Genomic DNA, 16154 nt, shown 5'->3' with positions numbered 1-16154 from the left:
CGGATCCTAGGTGGTCCAGGGCGTAACTCAGTCACCTGTAGAAGGAGCAGGGGGCCTGGTCAGGGCCCTGCAGAGACCAGCTGCGCTCGGGAAGAGAGGGCAGGGACCTCACAGCAGCCTCACGGGCCCCTCAGACCCAAGTGGGGACGGGAGGGGCGTGCAGCAGGCTTCCGGTGGCCGCGAGCCCCCAGACCTGGATCGGATGGCCTCTCTGGAGCTGCGGGGGGACTGGGGTGGGAGCAGGGGACCGCTGGGCGGCCCAGCTGTGCCCTAATTCTCTGTTGTGAGTCATCATGACATGGTGGGGTCCCCACAGAGAGATGTCCAGTCACCTCAGGCTCAGGGTCCCCTAGCCGCTGTGCCCATGTGACAGGTGCCTCCCAGCAGCCCAGGGACCCGAGACGTGACCAAGAAGAGGGCCACTGGCTACAGAGCTGTCCCTGGCAGTGACGCATCCGCACACCCTCCTGGGCCCCATCTGCGCTCACAGACCGTGGCCCAGGCCCTGGTGTCCGGGCCTGTGGTGCCCACCAGGCCGGGTTCAGTGTGGCCCACCCGCCAGCCAACATGCAGGGAAGCCTCGGGTGCCCCCACCAACCCCCCAGGCCTGCTTGAAAGGGGCTCCCGTGCATCTTGCCCGAAAGCCCGGTGGGCCCAGGGCAGCCCTGGGGAGCCTATGGAGGGGCGGGGTTGGAGGACTGGCAGCCGGTCCCTGAGCTCCAAGAGAGCGGCCCCACGGAGAGCAGAACTGGCCTGGACGGCAGGGATCGGGGGAGCCAGGGGCCCTTCAACCCGGGGGGACGCCCGGACCTCTGGATCCTGAGAGAGGGGACCCTGCCCGGAAGGCCCTCCCAGAGAATACACCAGCCCCCCACCAGGAGAGCCTGGACAGCCCCCCTCACAGGCGGAGAGCCTGCATAGCCTTCCATCCCACCCTCGAGAGCCTGGACTGGGCCCCTCGCACAGGGCCCTAGAGGGCAGGGCTCAGGTCCTGGCACCCACAGGGACTTCTGGGAAGCTGCGGTGCTCCCTGACCCCCAGGAACCCCCTGGGCAGGAAGTGGTCACATTCGCACAACCTCACATCCTGATACGAGGTGGGGGACAGTGGAGCCAGCCCCAGCCAGAGTCTGACGGGGAAGGGGCGCTGGAGCCAGGGGCCCTTCCCCCGGGGCTTTCATAGAACCGAGGTGGCGAGGTAGTCAGCCAGCCCCCGGCGGGGGTCACGGCAGGGGGACAGGGGTCTGCAGCCACCAGAGGTGGCATTCCCCTCTGCCCGCCTCTGCTCCCCACTCTGGCCTGGGACCCTGAGACCCTGCCCCAAGCTGATGTGGACTGTCTCGCAGCCAGGATGCCCCCACCCTTCCTGGCCGGGCAGCCGGCGGGTGGGCTGCAGGGCCGCCTGGGCAGGATCCGCCAGGCGCGGTGGAGGGGTCTGGAATGTGCACTCCGCCGTTGGCAGCCTGTCCGGGACACGCGCCGCGTAGGGAAGGCTTTGATCGCCGGCTCCCAAACCGAGGGTCCCCAGTCTCCCCTCTACATGTGCGACCCCGCCCCGGGTCGCTCCCCAGCCCTGCCCCCACTTGCCACTAGTGCCAGCAACCCCGGGGTTTGCGTTGGCTTTCGGCCAAACCCCGGAATGTGCCTCCTGGCTGCACGGCAGCTGTTCCTGGAACTGGGGTGACAAAGCGCAGACTGTCTTGGAGACGTGGGCGGACAGGGTTCAGCCTGCCCAGAGCCACGCATGAATAGGGCACAGAGATGCCGGGGCGAGGATGGATGGGGTCGCAGAGGCCCAGACACCCGTGAATGGGCACCGGGAGTCCAAAGACGCAGTGGAACTTGGAACTGGCCACGGGGGGCCTGAGACCTGGGACGCGGGCCTACGTGAGGTGTGGGATGTAAACCACCAAGGGTCTCTACTGCTAAGATCCCCAATGAATGGAGAACAGAGCACCCCAAAACTCAGACTCAAGGGCACACATGACTCAGGCACTCAGGAGTGGGGTGCAGGCTGCAAGGCCCAGAAAACCAGGTGAGCGCTGACATTCACAGCCAAAGGGCGTCCCGCGGACTCGGAAGCGGGGGTACGAGGCATCGGCTATCCATCGTCACAGGTGTGCAAGGACCCAGAGCCTTCCACGAACAGGGTTCACATCCTTCAGAGGCTCCAGGGATCGGGGAGACTTCAGACGCCCAAGGAAGGGGTCTAGGACCCTTGGACGCTTGCCTGCCTGGAGCCCCACGTGAGCCCAGCGGAGACGCCGGGGCGAGGACGGAGAGACTCACAGAGGCCCAGACACCCATGAACGGGCACCGCGCATCCAAAGATGCGGTGGAACTGGGAACCGGCCACCAGGGGCCCGAGACCTGCGATGTGGGCCTACGTGAGAGTCAGGCGGTGGGGTTCAGGCAGCTCAAGACCGTGATGAATGGGATTCAGGCAACTAGAGAAGAGAACGTGGGAACCGGAGGGTGCCCGTAGCCCGACACTCTGAAGCGTGGGGTACGCCGATGCCTGGAGGATGAGGCGTGGACCGCACAGAGGCCCTGGAAACGGGGGCAGGGTACCCGTCAGGTTGACAGCTGGAGTCCTTGTTACCGTGGTGACCAGAGGAGTGGGGTACAGGCTGCCCAGATACTCAGAAAACCGTGGGCCAGGACCTTACAACGGAGCCACGGGTTCCTGGGGCCTGAGGCTTTACGGGGAAAGGGTACAGACTGCAGCTGGACCCAGAGGGTGGGGGGCGAGCGGTCTGGACTCAAAACAGACGAAAGCGGGGACTCCAGAGCTGAGGGTGGTGGGTGCCTGGCCCCGTCTATTCAGATGAATGAGGTTAGAGTCGTCGGCCTCAGGGGAGCTGGGTGCAGAGACAGGGAGTTACCAGCCCCCCTGAGGATCTGCATACACAGAATTCGGGGGGTGGGGTACCAGCGGCACCAGCTGAGATTCCGAGACTGGGCCCCCAGACCCTCACGTGGAGGAGTGGGACTCAGCTCGTCTCATGGGGCTGGGCTGTCTCGGCCAGGGTTCCAGTGCCTGGGACCCCTGGCCCCCAGAAACTCAGATGCTGTGTCCACGTTGCCCTGACGCCCAGAAAAGTGGGGAGCCAGGCCCCCAGTTTCTCAGTCAGATGGGCATAGATCATCAGGGTGACAGAAGGCAAAGACTGGATGACGAGGAAGCCACCCTCATTCTCCAGGGAATGGGGTACACGCCCCAGGGCCCCACGAGCAGAGCCTGCAAGGACTCGGTCACTGAGGTGCCCCTAGGCATCTTAAGGGGTTGTGGACTGGGCAATTCAACCCCCGAGCAGAGTGGGGTACGGGGCCTCAGACACTCCACTAGTGGGTCAGAGGACCCCGACACTCCAAATATTGGGGTCCAGGATCCAGACATTCACACTAATGGGTACAGAACCCAGACACTCCAACTATTGGGGTACTGGACCCAGGCACTTAGACTAATGGGGGTACAGGACACAGTCCAATTATTGGGGTATAGGACCCAGACACTTAGACTAATAGAAGGTATAGGACCTAGACACACTAATGGGTACAGGACCCAGACACTCCAATTAATGGGGTACAGGACTCAGACACTCCAACTATTGGGGTACAGGACCCAGACACTCAAACTACTGGGGTACAGGACCCAGACACTCACACTAACGGGCACAGGACCCAGATACTCCAACAATTGGGGTGCTGGACCCAGACACTCCAACTATTGGGGTACAGGACCCAGATACTCCACTAGTGGGGTACAGGACCCACACACCCAGACTCATCGGGTAGGACCCAGACATGTGTTGGGTGGGGGTCCAGCTCTTGGGAAGCATAGGTACAGCCCCAGACACCTGGCCGTAGGGCTGCAGGCGCCCAGCTTGGGAATGAATAGCACATAGAGCCAGAGACAAGGATGAACGGGACACACACGGGGGTGGGGGGGGGCCGGGAGGGGTGGATGGGGCACAGGACCTCCAAAACCACAGCAGCGAGGCCGCGGGCCCTGACCTGGCACTCAGGCCTATGTGAGACGTGTCGGGGGCTTTCAGCACCCAGGAGCCCCACAAATGGGTACAGACCTTCCAGGAACCAGGTGACCACAGAACAGAGTCCTGGTGTCCAGACTAGCGGGGAGCATGCCCCCGGCCCCTGGGGTACGAGGCGAGAGGCTGCCGGAAGTTCAGATGGTCAGGTGTGTCTCCAGGTATCCGCAGGAGCGGGGAAGAGAGGCTCTGACAGCAGGGGTGCCCCGATGAATAGATACCCCAAGAGAAGGTGAATGGGGCCCCAAAGGTGCAGAGGAACCAGGTCCCGGCCAGCAGGGTCCCAGAGGCCCTTGGGAGAGGCAGTCAAAGCGGGGAGGGTGCAGGCGGCCCCAGGAGGGACCCTGAGGCCTGGGTCACGGAGAACCCCAGGTCTCTGACGTGAGTGCTGGTGAATGGATTACACACACACTACACGCGCAGCCAGGCGACGGGGAATGTGTCCCCCGGTCTCCAGGCGAATGGGGTATAATTCACGCAGATACTCCGAGAAGAGGGAATTGCATCCCATGGAGATCCAGACTCACAGCCGCCAGGCAGACCTTCGGAAGATGGAGAGAAGCTCAGGGAACCAGCACTGCGATGCCGACACTCGGAGGAGGGTGCTCACGCGGGTGACAGGGCGCAGGCTCCTCAGAGGTTCACATGATGCGTACAGGTCCCCCAGCACGCCAACGATGGGGCACAGGTGCTCGGATGAAGAGGGTACGGTGAGCCTGAACCAAGGATGACTGGGGCACGCACAGGCTGGGACCCGGTGAGCGGGCATGGGGTGCCCCAGTCCTCGGAGACTGGCAAGCCGAGCGCCCGCTCCCGTCCTTGGCCCGGGCCCCGCTGCACGGGGCGCCCCAGCTGAGCGGGATGCGGCAGCCGGGTCAGCGCGGGCAGGGTGCACGCGTGCCGTCCCAGCACGTCTCACGGTTCCTTGCCAGCAGCTCCCGGCTCCCCCAAGCCGGCGACTGCCATGAGTTCCAACCTCAAACATTCCCCAAGCAACCTCAAAGGAAGCATCCCTGTCCAGGAGCCCCGCCAGGGTCTCCATGTGGCTCTTGGCTGCCAAGCCGCCGTCTCGGGGGCCGCAGGGCTGGCCTGGGGCTGCCAGCTCTGTTTGGTTTTCCCCTTCCTGCCCTGGAACCTCAGACGCCCGTCTCGCCACGGAGGCGCCCGGATCTGGGGAAAGGCACAAAGGCCCTACACAGTCAGGCTGGGGAGAGTCGCATGCAGGGCAAACGCGCTGCGGGCTGGATCCCGCCGCCCGTGCGCCCCCATCACGCCCACCCACGCACCTCGCTCCCGCAGCACGGGAGCCTGCATGCCCGCTGCCCTGCCACAGGCCTCCTCTGCGCCCCAGAACTGTTTAGCTGCCTCTTCTAAACCCCCACCTCTGGGTGGGATGAGCAGAGGGACCCAGGCCCTTTTTAGGGGAACACGTGTCCCCAGAGCCACGCGTGACCAGCATGCACGCACGTCCCACCTGTCACGTCCCCAAAGCAGCCTCAACCTGGGCTGAGTCTCCCGGAGTCCTGCCCGACGAGCCCTGCGGGCTGGGTAAGCGTTAACCCTCTCCTCGGCGGGCCGTCCGTTGATAGTGGGTTTGGAGAGACACCCTGACCTGGGTGGGCCACTCAGAGCTGGGCCCCTCCAAACCCAGATGTCCCTGTGGCTCGGAACACCCCGCCTTGGGGTGTAGAACCTTCACGAACCGAGTCCAGCCCCACCTCCCTCCCTCTGCTTCACCCAAAGGTCAGCTCAGATGGGCCGGTACCTCCTCTGCTAAGGCCTCTAGGAGGGCTCCAGACGCCCCAGTCCCAGGGGACCCCTGCAGGGGGCCCCGGGCCGAGACGCCGGGGGCTTCGGTCTCGGGAGGGGCCCTCCTCCCAAGGGAGTTCCCCGACTCCTGATGGCCCGAAGCCCTGCCCCCCCTCCCCCCACCAAGGAGAGTTTCTCGGGTCACTAGAGGCCAAGCAAAGCCACAGGCTCCGAGCACGGGATCCAGTGCCCAGTGTCCGAGAGGAAGGCCTGGAGGCCAGGGTGGGGGCACAGGAAGTGCAGGCATCAGGTGAGAGTGTGTGACACCTGCGGGGGGCTGCCACCCCCAACACTTGGGGGCATCTTGCTCTTTCAGAGGGAGGCCCCAAGAAACTTGGTCCTATCAAAGCATAAAAAATTCCAGTTAGACCAAAGGGGGAAGGGGTCAGTCAGCACAGCTTTGATAGGTGCCCAGCTGACAGGGAAGGCCCTCCCCCTGGGAGAGCTGGCATTCCTGACTCGGGGAGGGTGCAGGGTGGAATCCAGCATAACCCCAGCAGGTCGGTCGGAGGGCCAGGGCCCAGAGTGAGCAGGGAGGGCTTCCTGGAGAGGTGGAGCTCACTCAGGTCTCCAAGGCCAAGTAGGATGGGCAGGGGGTGGGAGGGGGTGAGAAGGAGGCCGTCCTGCCCAAAGCAGAGAGTGGAGCAGCTGGGAGGGAGCCCCGGAGGAGGTGGCTGGGGACTGGGGCTCCATTTAGGAAGGATGCCTGTCCCCCTTTCCTGGGAAAAGCAGCCTTAGCACCTGGAGGTTTTTCCCCAGCTGGCCCACAGAAAGTAGACCCCAGGAGGGACCTCCTGCCTTCTGAGGGGTGGCCCAGGCCAGGAGAGCTTCCAGAGGCATGGCACGGGGACAGGGAGAACCGGTCAGCCCTCACAGGACCTGGAGGGCTGCCCCTGGGGCACCTGCCTGCCGGGGGCGGGGGCAGGGTGGGGGGCTCCTGCAAGTTTCCCCCAGGAGCCGGGGCCTGGAGGCTGGACGGTGGCGTAGCTGGGGCCAGTGGAGCAGACGGCGCCACCTGGTGGCTGTGTGCCTGCCGGAACCCTCACCAGCACGGGGACAGGGCAGTCCTGAGGGACCCCGCACCTCCCCAGGCTTCAGGGCCCCCCACTGCTTGTGGCTGGTGTGCCTAGGGATCCAGGGTCCTCTCGGGTCAGCTCCCAGGCACCCCGTGTTTCTGGGGCTCAACCTTCACCAGGCTGGCCTGGGAATCCCGCCAAGCCAGCAGCACCAAATTCCTGTGACCCGATGCCCACCGCACCCCGGCCAAGGCCAAGAACAGGACACTAACCGAGCAGGGGTGCGGGGAGAGGCACACACATGCCCACAGAGGCGTGCGCACGCAGCCGCACGCAGGTGCAGGTGTGCACACGTGCGGGCACACACAGATGGACGTTCTGTGAAGACAAAGGACAACTGACCCCACACTCTCAACCGTAAGAACCTCGACTGAAGCTGTTTTCATTCCAGAGCACACCTAGACTGACATTTCAACAAATGAAGATGGGCTTCCAATCCCACAAGGGCAGCCGGGCCTCTCTGCCCTGACCACTGGGCTGCTCCAGGGACCCCTGCGCACCGTCGGTTCTCAGGCCAGCCCATGCCACCAGCTGCCACCAAGGGCGCTCTACCCGCTGACCTGGGAGTGTCCTTGGGAGGAGGATGGGCAGTGGCCAGAGGGGCGGCTGAGACACCTGTGAGTCCCCTGAGTGCACCCCACCGCACCACAGGGGCCTCGCCCGGTGGCCCCCCAGCCAGAACCCGCTCCATAACTTGTGGGGCCCCGGCAGGAAACGTACAGCCTCTAGTTCCAAATGGTTAGAACTGTAAGTCGGCTGCAGCAAGCAGTAGAGCAGGCCGGGCCCTCCTTCTGAGCCAGGGCCGGTGCACAGGCCGCCTGCCGTCCCTTCACTGCGTGTGTGGACGCCCCCGGCCTGGCCTCTGCCCTGCTGCGAGCCTCAGATGGCTTTTCCTCCAAAGACCTCACAGGGACAAGACACGCGCGTTTGCGAGGGAAGGGGAGGCCAAGCTGGGGCCTGGGCCCCCCGCTTTGAGCTGTGGTCCCTCCTGCAGACAGGTTGGCTTGGTGCTGGCAGTGGGGCATCGATGCTGTGCGCATGGGGGCTGGGGTGGGGTCTCTGAGATCACGGTCCCTCCCCACGCTGGCATGCGGGTGGGCAGGGAGCGCAGAGGGGCAGGAATCGGGCTCCGGTGCCTGGTTATTCCTGGACTGGGGCCCGGGCTTGGTCCTTGTGACCTGGCTGCCCGCGCTCCTGGGAGGAAGGGCGGCTGGGGGAGGCTGAGTCACGGAGGCTAGCCGTGGGCCCGGGGTCCCAGCATGCAGGCCGAGCGGGTCCTTGCCAGGCGCGCTCCTCCGGGGGCCCCGGGGTGCAGCGGAGCCGGCCCACCCTCCTTCCCACCCCGAGCAGGCAGGCGGAGCTCTGAAGGGCAGCAGGGCAGGTAGTAAGCAGGAATGTTCTGGCCGCTCCCAGCTACACCCGGCCCTGCCTGCCCCCACCTCACCGTCCTCCCCTGGCGCCAGGAATGCACCTTCAGCCCAGACTGGCTTGCACGGAGTTCCCGCAGGCAGCCGACCCCCACTCCCCAACCCTCCCGTCCCCCATGACCCTAGCAGAGCCCCTACCCCTCAGGGCCTCCATCCCCAGGCTCCCAGTTGCTCCAGGGCCGGGACCCCACATGTAAACACTCTCCACCTATGTCAGTGGCAAACCATGGGGGGCCCGAGGTCGGGGTGGGGGTGCCGGGATGGGACCCCAGCGGCGACCCCCAGGAGGGCCCGGGGCCCAGGGAGAGAGGTCAGGAGGGAGGGGGCTTCCTGGAGGGAGAGGCCCTGCGGGAAGGAGTCGGAGGTCTCCTCCGCGAGGCCTGGCCCGCCTGGCTGGGCGCTAGGGGACGTGGTAGGAGGCCAGGCCTGCAGCAGCTCAGCCCGCACCTTGGCCAAGGCCCAGCGCCCCCCTACCGTCGGTGCCGTTCGGAGCCCTCGCCCCGGCCGCCCCGGGCTGCCTCCTTGCCCAGGCAGACTGAGCTGGCCTCTGCTGGGCAGATGGGACGGTAGGCAGGGGCCCAAGGGGCCACCCTCACAAGTGACCTGGCTGCCCCGGCCGTTTGCTCCAGGCCAGCAGTGAGAGGAGATGAGTCGCCCCCCAGGCCCCCACAGCGCCCGGGCCCCGGCGGGCTCCACGGCTCTCCCCGGGCGCATTCCGGACCTGGTCGCCCGGATCCCCTGCGAGTTTTGGGACCTCTGGAAGGGGAGTGGGGATGGCCTGGCTGGGCGGGGGGCAGCCGCTGGCCATGGATGCCCCTCAGGCCCATCTCTGTGCTCCCCCCCGCCCCCAGGGCTCCGCTGGGCGCTCATAGCCGCTGCGGTCGTGGCTGGCGTCCTCGTTGTTTCCTGCCTGCTCTGTGCCATCTGCTGCCGCTGCCGCGGCCGCCACAGGAAGGAGCCCAGAGACGAGGCGGCCGTGGGCCTGGGCAGTGCCCGCAGCACCATCAACACGCAGCCGGCGAGAAGCGGGCACCCAGCTGGGCCAGTGCCGGCAGGCAGCCCAAGGTCCAGGCTCGGGGGCGAGCTCAGCCCCCAGCGTGCTCTGGTCTGCCCAGAGCGGAGGCGGGGGGGGGGGGGGGGGGGGGGTGGCGCCTGGCTGGCGAGGCGATGAACAAGGTGAGGGAGGGCGTGGGCTGCGAGAGCCACAGCAGTTCTGGAGGAGGGCAGCGGCAGAGAGGTGGACTCGGGGCGGTTTCGGCCGGTCCCGCGGAGCTGAGCTGGGATGTGAGCCCTTCTGGTGCCCTGGCCTGGAAGTTTGACCCATGATGGACCCGCTGCCTGGGACGCCGGGGCTCTGATGGGGGCACGGTCCCAGAGCACCTGTCGCCAGCCCTTGTGATACCACCCGGGTGCAGCCAGATGTGGATAAGGAGGAGCCTGGCCCTGGGGGGCCCCAGCAGTGGGAGTGCCTGCAGCTGTCCGTGGAGTACGACTTTGGAAGCCAGGAGGTGAGGGGCCCCGAGGACGTGCGGGATTTTGGAGGGGCGATGGGGGAAGGGTTGGCACTGGGTGCTGGGTGGTGCGGGGCTGACCAGGAAGGGGGCCCTGGCTGAAACACCCCCTGGCTCCTAGATCAAGGTGGGCCTCAGGCAGGCAGCGGACCTGAGGCCCCGGGGCCCAGGCGGCACGGCGGACCCCTACGCCCACGTCAGCCTGTCCCCTGAGGCCGGGTGCAGGCACGAGACGAAGGTGCACCGTGGTACCCTCTGCCCCACGTTCGAAGAGACCTGCTCCTTCCACGTGAGTCGGGGCTGGGTGGCCAGGGGCCTGGGCCGGGCAGTGGGGGCCGCTCACACCCCTCCCCGCAGGTCGCCCCCGTGGAGCTGCCCCGGACCGCCCTGCGGGTGCAGGTTCTAGACTACAAGCTCTTCTCCCAGCACGGGCTGCTGGGCGCGCTCAGCCTGCCGCTGGGCACCGTGGATCCGCAGCCCGTCCTGGAGCTCTGGCACCCTCTGGGCCCGCCCAGCACTGCCGAGGTGAGCCTGCTGACCCCCGGGCTCCAGTCCCGCCCTGCCCGGTGTGCCCGGCGGGGAAGCTGAGGCCCTTCTTGCTGCCCGCAGCCCGAGCAGTTGGGGGAGGTGTGCTTCTCGCTCCAGTACGTGCCCGGCTCGGGCCGGCTGACCGTGGTCGTGCTGGAGGCCCGAGGCCTGAGCCCGGTTCTGGCAGGCAAGAGCCGGACCTGCCCCTCCACATGGATGGAGGGAACCCTGTGCTCAGCCCTCAGACCTGGGACGCCCTATGACTCCTTTCACTTGCCCAGAGCCCTACGTGAAGGTCCAGCTTGTGCTGAGCCAGAGGAAGTGGAAGAAGAGAAAGACATCTGCCAGGAAGGGCATGGCCACCCCTTACTTCAACAAGACCTTCACCTTCCTTGTGCCTTTCAGCCAGATCCAGGTGGGCTGCCTGGAGGAGGGGGCGGGTGGAACCTCGCTCAGGGCCAAACTGACGTCTATCTTTCTCCCCCTCCCACTGCACCTCTGCCTGCCTCTACCCAGAGCGTGGCTCTGGTGCTGGCCGTCTGGACCTGGGGCCCTCAGTTCCAGGCCAAGCCCGTGAGCAAGGTTCTGCTGGGCGCCCGGGCCTCTGGTCAACCCCCACAGCACTGGGCAGACATGCTGGCCCATGCCCGTCGGCCCAGCACCGCCTGCAGCCGGCCAGGGAGGTGGACCAGGCCCTGGCCTTGCAGCCCCACCTGCGCCTGCCCTTGCCTGGCTCCTGAAAGCAGCCCCGGCCCTCGGTCTCCCTGGGCTGGGCCACGGGCCCCGTGCAGGCTGCCCTGGGGACCCACCATAATAAACGCCTTCTCCCCCATGGCTGTGCGTCCTTCCCGAGCCCCGTGGACACAGCAGGGTCAGGGGCTCCACCGACATCGCCAAGGACAAGGAGAGGGTCTCCTCTCCAGGCTCAGCCAGGCCCTGAGGGCTCTGACCCATGCCTGACCCCTGAGTGAGGGTGAAGGGGCCCTTCCTGGCCCAAGGGGGACGATACTGGGAGATGCGAAGCCCTCCCCATCGGTAGCAGCTGGAGAGTGAGGGATGGGCCCCTGGGGACACAGTGGGCAAGTGGGAGATATCTGGGGGACGGTGACAGTGGACAGAGGGGAACCCAATCCCAGGGACCGCCCCAGCACCCGAGGGGCCCCAAACCCTCCAGATGGTGACTGCAGGGCGTCCCCTTCGCGAGCAGCAGGGGGCAGTAGATGCCTTCAGAAGCCGCCCCAGGCCTTTGGGGGCTCAGCCTGGCCCGGAAAGCAGCTCTAATCCCCGCACATCTGGACGGCTTTAGCTCTCCGTGACCCTCCCCATGGCCCGAGAAGCCGGCAGGGCTGGGGCCATGCACCCCCAGCTCAGAGGGTGCCAAGTCATGGTTATCCGGATGCCTCTGCTGGGTGGGGGCCCGGGCAGGGGGCTCAGGCCTGGACTGGGGTGAGAAGGGCAGTGCCGGGCCTGCCTGGGGCAGCCAGGCGGGCCCCAGGCCCCCTCGGGTCAGGGAGAGGTTCCCAGGTGGGTGGCGCCGAAATCCTGGGTTTGAAGGATGTGTTCCGAGCTGTGCAGGGAGCTGGCCCGCGGGCAGGGCGGCCCAGGCAAGGCTGCACGTCCGTCCAGGCACCCCCCCATCCTGCTCCTGGGTGGGAAGCTGGGATCACGCCCATGGAGGGAAGCCCTGCCCCAGAGACCCTGGCCACTGCCGCAGGCCCCAGAGGCCGTGTTTGGGGGTCTGGCCTTGCCCCGGGCCAGCTTGGGGACAGGAGGACATGGCCAGCTCATGCCCGAGACGCCTGCTGGGTTGGGGGGGGCAATAAGGAGCAGAGTGCGAGGCTGCTGCTGTTCCCCGGGGGGCCCGGAGCCCTGGGGAAGCCGAGGAAAGCAGTGTGGATCCGGACTCAGAACAGGTGGGGCTGGGCCGGAGTGACGCCTTGGCTGACCCCTGAGCTGTGCGCCACGGCTGGCGAGGCCGTCGTCCTGTCCTCAGGCTCCTTGTAAGATACAAGGGAGGCATCTCGAAGTCATCACTGAGCCCTAAATAGACCAACCCAACCTCAGCACCGGCCCCCCCCCCCCCCCAACCAAGACTTCTTGGCCTGGAGGGCAGCACGAGGCTGGGCCGGGCCAGGCAGCCCGGGCAGGTGGGGAGGTCCCTGTGCCCCCATTGGTCTGAGGAGGGCTCCATGCCCTTTCTGAGCAGGGGCCCAGCCTGGGGGAGGCCATTTATACCCCTCCCCCTGGGCCCACCAGCCCAACTCGCCGCTGCCGGCCTGACCCCACTCCCAGCGCTGCTGTCCGGACGCGAGGTGAGGCCGGCCCGGAGGCCGGGACAGGCACTGCTGGAGCTCGCTTGCAGGAAGACTTCCCGGGGCGGGGGCCTGGGGGCCAGGGCCGCCGCCAGCAGCCTCTCTGGGGGTCTTGCACGGAGCAGGGGGCGAGAGGGAGATGCCTCCGGAGGCAGGCTGGGGTGGCGAAGGGGCCCCGGGCAGCACCCCGACGGCCAGGCCTCACTGCTGGGACACGGGAAGGGGTTTTACGGATTGAGGGACCCCAGGCCCAACTGGCGGGTCGTTTCTTATATGCACTTGGGGCAGAAGCTGAAAGAGCAGAGCTAAAAATAAGTGGTCGCTCCCGCGGCACCTGTGATGGCCGGACCGCCCCTCCCTCGGGGACAGCTGCAGCGACTCCAGGCCCGCCTGGGACATTTTGGGAACACTTTCCTCTTACTCCTCCCCTCCCCCGGGGAATTCCAAGAAGCGTCCCCCAAGGAGGTGGGGGTTGGGCGGGGTTAGTGTGTGGGGCGAGGCGCTGCACCCCCAGAGCTGGGGTCCTGGGCCGGGGCCCTAACACCCCTCCCCTTTCCCTCCCACAGGCTCTAAGCCCAGGACCTCAAGATGGGCGAGTAAGTGTAGCCCCGCAAGCCCGGTGCCCCTGCTGCCCCCCCCACTCCCCACTGGGCGAGGGTCTCTGCATCTCTCCGCCAGGCCGCCTCCCGCCCGCCCCCATCACACAGCCCCATGGCAGGGCCCTAACCTCTCTTCTCTCTTCTCTCTCCCTCCCCCCACCTGCCCCCCTGGGACAGTGAAGAGGTGAGTACCTGCTTGGGGGTGAAACACGGAGGGGGTGGGACCCCCCAACTCAGGAGAGGGCAGAGGTCGGAGTTCCAAGGCCCAGGGAGGCCGCCCAGCCCTCCCCCTTCTGTGAAAATGCCTCACTGCACCCCCACCTCCCCCAACGGAGACACTGACAAATAGAGGAAGTGGCTGCCTGGTGCCCCAATGCTCCCGGAGCAGGGGAAGTGCGGCTGTGGCCTGCTCACCGGGGACTCGCTTCTTCTTTCTGATGGCTGCATCCCCTCCCCCGCCTCCTGGGCCCCGCCAGCATCCCCCTGCCTCAGAAGCACAGCCCCTTCTCCCGACCCCAGTCCTCCCAACCCGAAGGGCCACCGGGGCAAAGGGTCACCGTGCAGCGCCGTGTCCTGGGCCCAGCCTCCCCACCAGGCCCAGGCCCAGCCGCCCCTCGGGCAGGACCCCCTGGCTGGACGGCTGAGCCCCGCCGACCCTGACTCTCCCTCCTGCATCTTCTCCCTGCCCTGCAGAAGCGCAACAGAGCCATCACGGCCCGCAGACAGCACCTGAAGGTAGGTGCGGGCCTGGGGAGGGCCGCCCGGGCGTCTGCAGGCTGGCGTGCCCCAGGCCCTCACCACCGCCTACCCCCCGCCCCTCCAAACCCCCCAGAGCGTCATGCTCCAGATCGCGGCCACGGAGCTGGAGAAGGAGGAGAGCCGCCGGGAGACGGAGAAGCAGAGCTACCTGACCGAGCACTGCCCGCCGCTGCACATTCCCGGCTCCATGGCCGAGGTGCAGGTACCCAGCCCCCACCCCGCCCACCCGGCCGCCCAGCAGCCCCTGCCCACCGCCCCGTCTCCCCCTCGGTCCAGAGGGCAAGCAGGGTGGTCAGGGCGGGCGGAGGCCACCCACCCACCCACGGCGCCCCCCCCCCCCCCAGGAGCTCTGCCAACAGCTGCACGCCAAGATCAACGTGGCCGAGGAGGAGAAGTACGACATGGAGGTGAAGGTGCAGAAGAGCACCAAGGAGGTGAGAGGCCGGGGAGGCGGGCACGGTGCGGGGGGCGCCCCGACCGCGAGGTCTCGGCCCCCGCCGCCTCCCGCCCAGCCTTGCTGCCCGCCCCGCAGCTGGAGGACATGAACCAGAAGCTGTTCGACCTGCGAGGCAAGTTCAAGCGGCCCCCGCTGAGAAGGGTGCGCATGTCGGCCGACGCCATGCTCAAGGCGCTGCTGGGCTCCAAGCACAAGGTGTGCATGGACCTCAGGGCCAACCTCAAGCAGGTCAAGAAGGAGGAAACCGAGAAGGTAGGAGGGTCCCCACCGCGCGCCCCGCCTGCCGGGCCGGCTCAGACCCCGGACGGGTCTGCCAGGAGGGGACTGGGAGGGGAAGTGAGGCTGGAGGCGGTGGGCCTGAGCCCTCTCCCGGTGCCCCTGCAGGAGCGGGACCTGCGTGACGTGGGAGACTGGAGGAAGAACATCGAGGAAAAGTCGGGCATGGAGGGCCGCAAGAAGATGTTCGAGTCCGAGTCCTAGGCCGCCGCCGCCCGCTCCCGCCCGAGGCCCTCCGAGCCGGGCTCAGCTCCTGTCAATAAAGGATTCCAATCCCCCGACTGCTCTGCTGTGCTTGGGTCCGGCCCTGCCCCAGCCTCTCTGCCCACGGGCCGCCGTGCGAAGGCCTCTGAGACCGGGGACCCTGGGCTGGGGGTGGAGGAGCCGCACACGGGCTTCGGGGGACTTCGGCTGGGCCGGGAGGGCCACTGCCGGGGCAGGGACCCCACCCGCCCGCCTGCCGCCTGCGGCTGCTTGGTGATGTTGGTGTCAGACCCTGTAAGCTTGGACACAGGTGCCCGGGGCCATGGCAGAGCCAGTTCCCTAGATGACCATTGGTCCATTGTCACTGTCACCATGAAGGTCCCCACAGGGCCCCGAGACCCGGTCCCTGTGGCACAAGTCCAGGCAGGGGCCTCGTGGGCCTGTGTCCCGTGCCCTGTGGGCAGCCCCTTCCTCCCAGGCTGCTCCTCCCCAGACCCCCGCCCCCGCCACCAGGGGTCACGCGGGGCAGTCCTGGATCAGCTGGCCCTCCGGGGAGTCTTGAGCTCATGGGGGAGGGGTACGCCGGGTAGGGTCCGTGCTCCCACTGGAGACTGATGACAGGCCCAGCTGGCCTGACACCGGACCCAGTGAGAGGGCTAGCTTCTCCCTTCTGCACAGCCCCCGGCCCTGGCCCACGCCACACATCAAGGGACGATGTGGCCGACAGGCCCAGACACAAATGTCACAGCAAGGCCGCCGTCAGCCTCCTCTGTGAGGGATGGTGCCGTGGCCCGCCAAGGTCCTGCGCTCAGATCCTTGGTGGGGAGCCCGGGGAGGCCAGGCTGCCGCCACTGATGGAGCGGCCGTCCACCCTGCCCTTGCCCTCAGAGGCCCCAGCGATTGATGTGCCGGGGCCGGAGCCTTGAGCCTCAAGGGACAGACGTCAGCCTGCCCCGCCGGCCTTGGCCAGTGTACTGTTCCCTGGCCCCACGGCAGCCCAGGGCTCAGCTCCGTCCCGCGAGCAGCTCCCCACAGGCCCTGGCTGGGCTCGTCAGGCCCTCGGGCCCAGGCCTGGTGCCTTGGCTGCCTTTCCCGCTCGTGGATGCGGGGTAGAGGGGACCCCTCGACGTTCCAGGCTGAGGCTC

The 16154-nt window shown here is 67.2% G+C and overlaps 2 protein-coding genes across 2 annotated transcripts; both read left to right on the top strand.

Moving 5' to 3' along the window:
- Positions 1-9009: 9009 nt before the first annotated feature.
- SYT8 (synaptotagmin 8) lies at positions 9010-11142 on the top strand. Its single transcript, XM_060019737.1, is given in 9 exon segments — positions 9010-9103; positions 9215-9377; positions 9769-9871; positions 9996-10163; positions 10232-10399; positions 10484-10589; positions 10684-10817; positions 10919-11057; positions 11060-11142. Coding segments are annotated over 9 exon segments (1158 nt in total).
- Positions 11143-13994: 2852 nt separating this feature from the next.
- On the top strand, positions 13995-15050 carry TNNI2 (troponin I2, fast skeletal type; the record flags this gene model as incomplete). Its single annotated transcript, XM_060019736.1, has 5 exons — positions 13995-14048; positions 14146-14274; positions 14417-14506; positions 14605-14781; positions 14914-15050. Coding segments are annotated over 5 exons (546 nt in total), but the record flags the coding sequence as incomplete, so codon positions are not given.
- Positions 15051-16154: the final 1104 nt, after the last annotated feature.

This window comes from Delphinus delphis, chromosome 8 (genome assembly GCF_949987515.2).
Source record: "Delphinus delphis chromosome 8, mDelDel1.2, whole genome shotgun sequence".
Classification (NCBI taxonomy): Eukaryota; Metazoa; Chordata; class Mammalia; order Artiodactyla; family Delphinidae; genus Delphinus; species Delphinus delphis.
Note: the sequence above shows the minus strand (reverse complement) of the source record. Positions and strands in the feature narration are given on the sequence as shown.